This window comes from Scatophagus argus, chromosome 12, assembly GCF_020382885.2.
Source record: "Scatophagus argus isolate fScaArg1 chromosome 12, fScaArg1.pri, whole genome shotgun sequence".
NCBI classification, from domain to species: Eukaryota; Metazoa; Chordata; class Actinopteri; family Scatophagidae; genus Scatophagus; species Scatophagus argus.
In genome coordinates this window covers 3,949,260-3,958,572 of record NC_058504.1, presented here as the reverse complement: position 1 = coordinate 3,958,572, position 9,313 = coordinate 3,949,260, and the positions used below count along the sequence as shown (strand labels likewise).

Sequence of the window (9,313 nt, the reverse complement as noted above, 5' to 3'; positions counted from 1 at the left end):
TGTCTTTCTCCCATTTCTTCTTCCAAAAGCCTTCAAACGGCAGTAATCCTCCTGCAGTCTAGTCATACCGTTTCACATTCTTTGTCCTTAGCTCACAGTGCCCCTTGTGGCAAATTCTAGACTTAATGCATGCTACCCTCCTATTCCAGCAGTGCTTTTCACACACATCTCACTGCAGCCCTCCCCCACAGATGTACATTTCACCAAGCAACCCCATCAAATAAATATACAATGAGGCACAGCAAACATGATTTTACAGTTTGGAGTCAGCACAGATTTGCATAACTGTCTCAACAGCGAGAAGAGAGACCAACCATCACGATCTTTGTTTTCACTGTACTAATATCTAGTCAGTCAAATTACAGTGAAAATGAACTAATGAACTATTTCTCCCATTTCTGGTGAGACCATGATAGCCCCTCAAGGACCCCTGAAACTTCCAGGAACAGAACCCTGCACAGGAGCCAAGTCACTGCAGTAAAATGTTGGGCTGAAAAGATCATTTTCCAGCCAATTTGAGTCTTTTTTAAGTGTCCAAATGATATTTCTGTTCTATTACAGAGTATCATGATTGAAAATATGACAGAGGAAGGAGGAAGGACGGATAGAGAGAGGGAGGGTTTGGAAGGGGTGGACATATCAGATTCACACACACCCCTCCACATCCCTTTTTAGTTCATAACTGCCAAGGGTATTAATAATTAATGAGGACAATTCTCTGGCGTCTGGATGAGTCATACTTTGAGCTACTTGGTTTCCCAAAAGTCCCATAGGTTGGATTAACACAGAAACAAGAAATCTGAATTTTTAACCCAAAAATGGAACAGGCATGAATGTTTGATTGGTGTCTAAAAACAGGTGGAGTGAGAATACCTTCTGACCAATAAGGCCAGTGGCACAAAAGCTTCAAAAGTAAGGAATGTTTAGAAATGCAAACAACAGAAAGAGAGATGAAAAAAACCAAAAGGGAGATGAAGAAGAAGAACCCTTCTGACATTTTTAGAGCATCACAAGGAGATCTGAACGCCAGCAAAAGCACAAAAACCTATTTCACTGATGTGTTCAAGCTCAACATAGTTTGGCTTGACAGGGTTGCTTAAATGAAGATTTTAGCTTGAAAAGCAATGTTAGTGGAACGTGCACAAACACTAAAGACATGGTTCGTAACTCATAGGCAAAGCACAAAGAGTTTCATTGCCCCAAGTGTAACAAGCTGCAGTTTCAACAGCCAGTTTCCTCAAACAGACTGAGCAAACGTACAGTGTATTATGCTTGAAGGGTGTTTGTACATGAAGAAAACAAGTGCAACATTATGTCACTTGATTTGGATTCTGTCCAAAACTGAGCTGTCAGATAATCCAACTTGTTCTAAGAAAAACTTAAAAGTATTGTACAAAGGAGTTGGCAGTTACAATGGAAGAATATTTTCTTGCTGAAGCAAAGCAGGCTGAAAAAGCCAAGACGATGTGAACTAAAAGAAATAGGGGGACACAATGCAAATAGGTGCTGATTTTAATACCTTGATTTCAATATGATTATACAAGAGAAAATTAACCAATATACAGCAGATTTATGACCAATATAAAATTGTATTTATTATACTTTCCAAGATACATTCTATTCATTTGTAATGTCAATAAACACTCATAATTTTAACGTAACAATACTTTTTAAATAAGGACCAAATAGAGTTAGGTTGATAAAAGAATTTCGAAATAGAACCTGTCTTGACAATATAACCTCAAACTAAATAAATTAAACAAAATTATTTGAAGCCATCATGACTGAGCATTTTTAATAATATTGCACATGGTGTTGTATGATATGATTCTGCCCAGGTCTAAACTTTTAGGGCTTCAAATTGCAGCCAACCTCATCCAACATCTCCATTCCCATCTCAACAGTTCTTGAACCATATCAAGGTTAATGCACATTTATTTTGGTTGCATAATGTTAATAAGAAACCTTTTACAAGATACTGTGGGAGATATAAGAATAAGGAAACTGCTTGAAACTTCACAAACTGTACCAGGCCTCAGCTTGTCGTGCGACACAGTAAAGAGGAAAAAAAAAATCACAGATCACATGTCACAACCCTCATTCGGCGGATCGAGTTCTTCAGCAAACTGAGACAAACAAAGACCTTTGAATTGACTCCATAGTCACTTCTGGTGGCCTGAATTAGCACTAATGCATCATTCTATCAAGTCCTTTGCACTCTTTGTGTATTCGTTTTTAAATAATACCAATAATTCTTTAAATAATCCTGCATAGAAAAATAAATTAATTATGTTGTTAAATTTTTTTACTACGAATTGAGAGCTGACGAGGGGAGGTGGATCACTGATTGAATTATATCAGCAGTTTGTTTGACAATTCTGGCTTATAGTCTCTTGATGAAGATGCTTCGTCGTACAGCGTGTGTGTGCGGATGTGAAGATGTTTGTCCTTCCTTGCAATTTACAAACCAATCCCACAGATACAAATAATGTAAGACTTACAAAATAAACTCCAGATTACGCTTACATGGCAAGCAGCTTTGTAATTTTTTATCCTTGGGTTTTTCATTTTTCAGAAACAACGTCCTCTGACAGTGTATGTGCCATTAAAATTTCACCCAAAACATACAGTTACTGTAAGTAGCAATTTTGAAGAGAAACACAACTCCAGACACTATATTTAACATGGCTCTTTACACAAAGAGAACAAGTCATGAAATCTTTCCCCAAAAGAGTTTTGCAGTGCCTCCAATTCCCTTGAATGGAAAACAGGAGCCGTTTAGCCTCCCGGCAAAGAGCAGGTGTACTGCTACTGATGTGTAATCCAGACAAGATGCAGCTGACTCCAGAGAGCATCCCCAGGAACAAACAAATATCCCCGCAAAAAAAAAAAAAAGTAAAGTAGCATCCACTGAGTCTCCAATTCTGCAAATTTCATCCCAGAAGTAGAACAACAACCAACATGCCCTCCTTTCTTTTTTTCTCTTTTGAGTCAAATGAGGTTTGAAGACGGCCAGGTATATTTTCGAGCACTGTTTTCAAGACCCTTTGATTTGGTTGGGAAAACAAAAGAAGGCAGAAAAGAACAACAAGAACAACAAAAAACAAGAACACAAGTACCTATTTCAATAGCAGCAAAAAATACTATGACTGTCTGGTTGCTTTTAAGGGTGTCCTGCAGTATGTATGTGAGATTCATACATTTAATGGCATGGATTAATCAAAAGGTCTTTTACTGTGAAATAGATCCACGCTGATTCTATCAATAGCTTTTGTCGTGTGGAGCCATTTTGTCCGTCTCTGCATTGGTCATTAAGGATTTCCAGAAGGCACTTTTTTGCTGTGTGTGGGGGAGTGTGTGTATGTTTGCATGTGTGCATGTGAGGCTGCAGAGAGGGCGATGAAGATAGAAAATAAGAGATCTGGCGGTATGAATAGTGTGTGTGTGTGTGTGTGTGTGTGTGTGTAGTCAGAAAGAACAAGAGAAAGGCAGATGTGTTTGGCTGTCTGCCTGTCTGTTTGTGTGTCTGGTATCCTTGTGTATGTGTGTATCATCAATGCACTACATGAAACACAACAATCCCTACATTTTACTTAGTGCAGTCTGCTCCTCGAGCACCTGCAGGTAATCAGGTGTTCCTTGGAGCTTGGCTTTAAGCTCATAATACTCACTTTTTCTCTGCTCCACAACGATCTTACTGTGATTCCCACCTATCAGCGATGACTTCTTCATCTTTTTATCCAGTGTTTTCTCTGGGTAGCGAATTTCATACCCACCCATCCCTATACTGTTGAAATCTCTTTTGCTGTCCAAGAAGTTCTGGATGAACATGCTGGGCTCTCGGTGGGGTAGGAACTCCTCGAGTTCATCGATGGTGCTGAGGCGTTTGTTGCGCTCCAGGGTGGAAAGAGAGTCTTTATCCTTGTCTGCGCTGGTCCGTAGAATGATCTTCTGCCTCTGTGAATCTGCAAACTTGAACCCAGCATCCATGTCTGAGGACCTGCCGATCCCACAGGTGTGGCTCTTGCCAATGTGCTCGATGGTCTGGGGGATAAACGTCTCGCCTCCCAAGTCGTCTCCTGGGATGGAGCCTTTCTTGCCAGATTTGTGGCTGTGTCTGCGGAGCCGCAACGGCATGGAGCCACACTCTTGATTTCCAAGCCCCTCCTGCCTGCCCACTGGTTTTTTATTCCGCCTCAGGACAAAAACTAGAAGGCAGAAGGCCACAAACACAGTAAGAATAAGCACTACAAGGATGCTGAGGATCATGATGGAGAGAGGCACAGGCCCTCCTTGTGGTGCTTTGCCGACTCCAGCAGGCGACACTGAGGTCGAGATAGGGGTGGCACTAGTGAGAATAAACGGTGGTCTTGCAACGAGCTTAGGACACAGGATCTCATTTTTCAAGAGGCGCAGCTCTATGTTGGAGAACTGCACAGGGGAGGCACATTTCACCTCTTTGGCAGCCACTCCATCACTTAGCTTCTCTAGCCAGAGTTTGAGGGCGACAAGATCGCAGGAACACTCCCACGGGTTCCCTTCCAGGTCTATCTGGGTCAACGATTGCAGCTGGTCCAAGACACCACTCACTGGCAGGGTCATGAAGTGGTTGTTTTTCAGATTCAGCCTGGCTAAAGAGACTCCCGCAAACACATAGGCAGGGAGACTCCGCAGAACGTTGTTGTTGAGATACAGGAGTTGTAGGTTCGGCATGGAGTCAAATGTGCCTGCTAAGATTTCTTTTATGGCATTGTATTCCAAATATAGATACTGCAGATTTGAGAGGCCCAGAAACATCTCTGGGTGTAACTGTTCGAGCTGGTTTCCATTCAGATACAGCCTCCTCAGGTTAGTGAGGTTAGCAAACACACCTTTCTGGATCGTGGCAATTTGATTACTGCCAAGATGTAGCAAATCTAAACCCTCAAACCCTTGGAAATCATTTGGGCTAATGTCATGGATGTAATTCCCACTCAAATGAAGTTTCTTGGCATTAGGGGGTTTGGGAATAAGATCAGCTAAATTTTTAATATTCCTCTCCTGACAGCTGACACTGATGCCAAAGTCAGAGGGGTGGGCTTTACAGCTACATGGCTGTGGACACAATAGTGGGGGAGTTCGTGTCTGAAAGGAAACAATTTGGCTATTTCTTCCGAAAGGGGGTAAACCAGCCACGATACCATTACCGTAAATCTTAGATGAGTCAGTGGTTTTTGGCGTTTTTGTGGCTATGGGAATGACAGTGGTTGGGGGTATTTTGGAGGGTGACTGCCCATTATCAGGTGGTACAGGCGGCATCCTAACATCAAAGTCGCTTCCTGTTCCCATGGGACAAAGCTCCTGTTTGTTGGTTTCCTTCAGAAGCCTCCCGTACAAATCACTTGGTGTTTCACATATGGCCTCACCAATAAAGATATTATAGGGCATGTTTTCAAGCCACGCCTTGAGAGGAGCTAAATCACAGGTACAATTCCAGGGGTTATCATCCAGCTGCAGCTCTACAATACGCCCAATATGCTCCAGAACTCCCAAATAAGGAAGCTTCTGAATTCTGTTCCCCCTTATATCCAGGTGTGTGAGTGAGGCAAAGCGAAAGATGTTATCAGGAAGTGCCTGTATGAGATTATCATTCAGGATGAGCACTTTTAACTTGTGCAGTTTGTTAAATGCTCCCTTTTCAATGTATTTTATCAAGTTGTAGTCAGCTTGAAGGTACTCCAAGTTTTCTATCCCTTGGAAAGTATCTGCTCGGAGCACCTTTAACTCATTATTGTTCAGGTGCAGCTGTTTCAAAGCACTCATCCCCATGAATGCTCCGCCTTCGATATTCTGCAGTTTATTGTTTCCCAGCTGCAGTGACACAGCATGGGTGAAGTTGAGGAATGAGTTTGGGTAGAGTATGATTAAAAAGTTGTTCTGAAAGTTCAGATGGTATAGGGATGAGGCCGGCGGGATGAGCTGCGTGGGTCGATAGACAGTGATCTTTTCGCAATTGACATACAGCACATTTTCCACCGACATGCAGGAGCAGGCACTGCAGGTCTCGGCCATCAAGTCTGAGGTGGACGGGTCTGCCATCTGGGGTCCATCGGACATGGAGGGGGAGGAAAGGGAGGAGGAGAGGGAGCCGGAGATGAAAGAAGAAAAGGCTGCCAGCAGGAGTACAAGCAGCATCTTGCCGGTTAGAAATCCTCCCCCAGAAAACCATTTAGTAACCTTTAGAGATAAAAAAAAAACAGACAGGTGCATGCACAAACATCCACACACAGAAAGCAAAAATCAAAATGCATTTTTGATATTGATTTTACTGAAGTTGCATTTCATTGCATTACTTTTTCCATTTTTAAAATTTAAAAACCACATGTTAGGGGATGGTATTCTTACCCTTACTTACTCTAAAAATAACAATACGCAAGTTACCATGCCAGTGATGTTAATGATTTTATTGCATTCTATCAGAATGATTGCAGTGAGTAGCTTTGACACAGTGATTAACCCTAATCATTGGACAACACAAAAGATTGATGCGGATTATTTCTACTGCAGGAAAAGTACCATGGTCTGGAAATTACTCAAACCCATGAACTGCTGCACATTACTGCATCTTATTCTGACATCCAAAGCGTGACAGCAGCACGACTATATTTTTCCTCTCTCAGCATATACAACATAATAGAAGTCAAATGGCTGCAGTTCTCTTTTTCATGGGGTCTCAATTGAAGCCAGCAGCACCACCACTAAGCAGCTCTTTCAGATTATTTAGGAGAGCAACTGAAAGAGCAAGGGGAAGAGGAAGAATTGGGACTGTGCCCATTGCTGACATATTGAGAGGGTTTGAGCAGCATGCATTCATCACACAGACATCCATTTTTTTTTGACACCAAGTACAAAACGAAAGGTAAATGTCCAAAAAAATTGTGGGGGTGTGTCATTTTAAAAGACCGAGGATGAAATCTAAATATATCACACTTACCCAAAGCTGAAGTGATAACAAATGCGGCTCCCTCTGGAGAGACGGGGCAGCGTTGGTGAGACATGGATGGAGACGTGCGCAAACAGTCCTCCCAGCTGAAGTCGAACGCAGACAGTTACAGGGGCGCAACAAGGTTCCTCCAGCCACTATATCCCCATGTAGGCTACTGTATATCAACCCGAGCCAGGCAAACTGGAGTTAGGGGGTGGGGTGGGGGTGGGGGTGCGGTAGAGATGTACAGAAAGGAGAGGGTGGGGGGTGGCTCCGATTTCACCCGATGCGTCTCTTGCTGACTGGCTCCCCTTGCTTGGAAAAATCACCCCTCTGGTCGTTCGGTTCCCAAGGTGGTTGTACTACCTCCATGGGAGAGCGTTCATTTGGTGGCAAAAGAGATAGACACTGTGAGGAATGAGAGAGGGAGTAATAAAAAGAGAGAAAGACAGAGAAAAAGAGGGAGACGGGGAGAGGCAGGCAGCTTTTAGAGATCTTGATGGCGCGTCCAGCGACTCCAAGGCGTGAAAAAAGGCGCAAGGTGGTCGGTGATGCGGTGTAATAAGTCCGTCATTCTTAGAGTTTCTTTGGGGTAAACTGGAGCAGGCAGATGAACAGAGTTAAAGAGAAAAGGGAGAGAAAAGATGACCAACACTGTGCGTCTGGCTTCAGCTTGGCTGGGCTAGCCCCAACGATCCAATGAATAAATACTGGTTCGTTTCGAGCGAAGTTGCGCACCGTAATAACGTTTCAGAGGGCAAAAGCAGTCAAAACGCTCCCATCAGGTTACGCGTATCAGTATATCATTTTCCATTGAGGCATCGATAAATTTAGTCCTTTGCCCTGATACAGTCGAAAACTGTTGTTTTCTTCTCAGTAATCAGTTTATTTGCATGCAGCAGTAGAAGAGATGCTTATTTCAGTCTCCATCCGACGGAAGGGGCTTTAAAAAATGGTCGGATGTAAAAAATGGCTATCGCGGTATCACAGCTGCTCTGTCGGTCGAAAAAAAACGGGAAAGCACAGAGAGAAACAAGAGAAACAAGTCGGGACAACAGAAACCGGTGCGTAAAAATGAATAATGCAGTTATTCAGCCTTTAGTCCTCTGCGGTACAAGTGAGGAGCTGGAAACTCTGCGCTTTCTCCCGCGTCCATCGGTACAAAAAATGTAATCAGCATAAACTTGGAGAGAAAATATGGGAATTTTTAAAGCCAAAAAATACCCAGTTGGATGAGATGGAGGGAGTTAGAGCAGAAAAAGGAAGCAGGCGTTGGGTTGCTCCCTTCTGTAAGACAGCACAGTATCCGTGTCAGGCGCATAAGTACGCTGGCTCCTTCTGCAGCCGCATTCACTGAGCTTCCCACACGAATATAAGAGGAGAATGCAGAGATGTGGAGAGAAGGGAGGAGGAGAGAGGGAAGAGGGAGGGATGTGGGAGAGAGCGAGAGCGAGAGAGAGACAGAGGGGTATCACATGGACTGAAATTGAAGAAAAAAATAACTTCAGACCTTGAAACAGATCCGTTATATTGAGTGCACACTTCTGTATTTCTGAGTCGATTATGATCTTCTAATCATCCCACAGATGAAATTTTAATACAAGAAGGCTCTCACCTGTTTCATTTTCACTCCCTATGTAACCTCTAAGGGAATCAAGATCAAAGCTGATGAGAAGCGAGGAAGAGAGTGTGTGTGTGTATCTGTGTGCGTGTGTGTCTTGGGGGGTGGCAGGTACACGCACACACACACGCGCGCCCGCGTACACACAAGAAGCTTTACCTGCCAAATCGTCGCATTGGACTTGACTTGCGCGACACGAGTGGAGCGCGTCCCCGAGGTACGATTGGAGGGAGGTAGGCAAGGAATGAGGGTGCTTTAAACCGGGCACGGGTGCGCGCCTGTGAGCGGCATTTTAAACAGAAGGAGAGAAAGAGAGGGAGAGAGAGAGGGGTTATTATTCAAGAGTGCTGCAGTCAGGCGGGCTACGAGAGGGAAAAGGAAGAAGGAGGTGGGAAATCAGTCAATCAGAGGCTTATGCGGTTCACATTTCTGTCTCTGTGTGTGTGTTTGCAGGAGAGAAGCGATCGGAGGGAGAGAAGAGGGGAGGACAGAACGGAGATGAATAAAGCCGCGGAGAGAGGAGGAGATGAGCGCCTTGAGGTACGGCTACACCCGTGCTTCTAACATTAGCTATGTCCAAAATTGTCTAAGCGCCTTAAAATGCCTGACAAGATATATTTGTGTGTGTATCTATCTTTTTATTTATTCATGTTAGATGAGTCCTGGGCTGAGTTTAGTGGCAGCGTGCATGGCGCAGCGCCCGCGCTACTTTCCATACAGCCCACAGC

At 43.7% G+C, this 9,313-nt stretch overlaps 1 protein-coding gene across 1 annotated transcript; it reads right to left on the bottom strand.

The window, feature by feature from the left end:
- Positions 1 to 1,123: 1,123 nt before the first annotated feature.
- On the bottom strand, positions 1,124 to 8,359 carry slitrk4 (SLIT and NTRK-like family, member 4). Its single transcript, XM_046406930.1, has 2 exons — positions 6,974 to 8,359; positions 1,124 to 6,216 (listed from the first exon to the last, which is right to left on the bottom strand). The coding sequence occupies exon 2, from the start codon at positions 6,172 to 6,174 to the stop codon at positions 3,583 to 3,585; it is 2,592 nt and encodes an 863-aa protein (XP_046262886.1). The 5' UTR covers positions 6,175 to 6,216; positions 6,974 to 8,359; the 3' UTR covers positions 1,124 to 3,582.
- Positions 8,360 to 9,313: the final 954 nt, after the last annotated feature.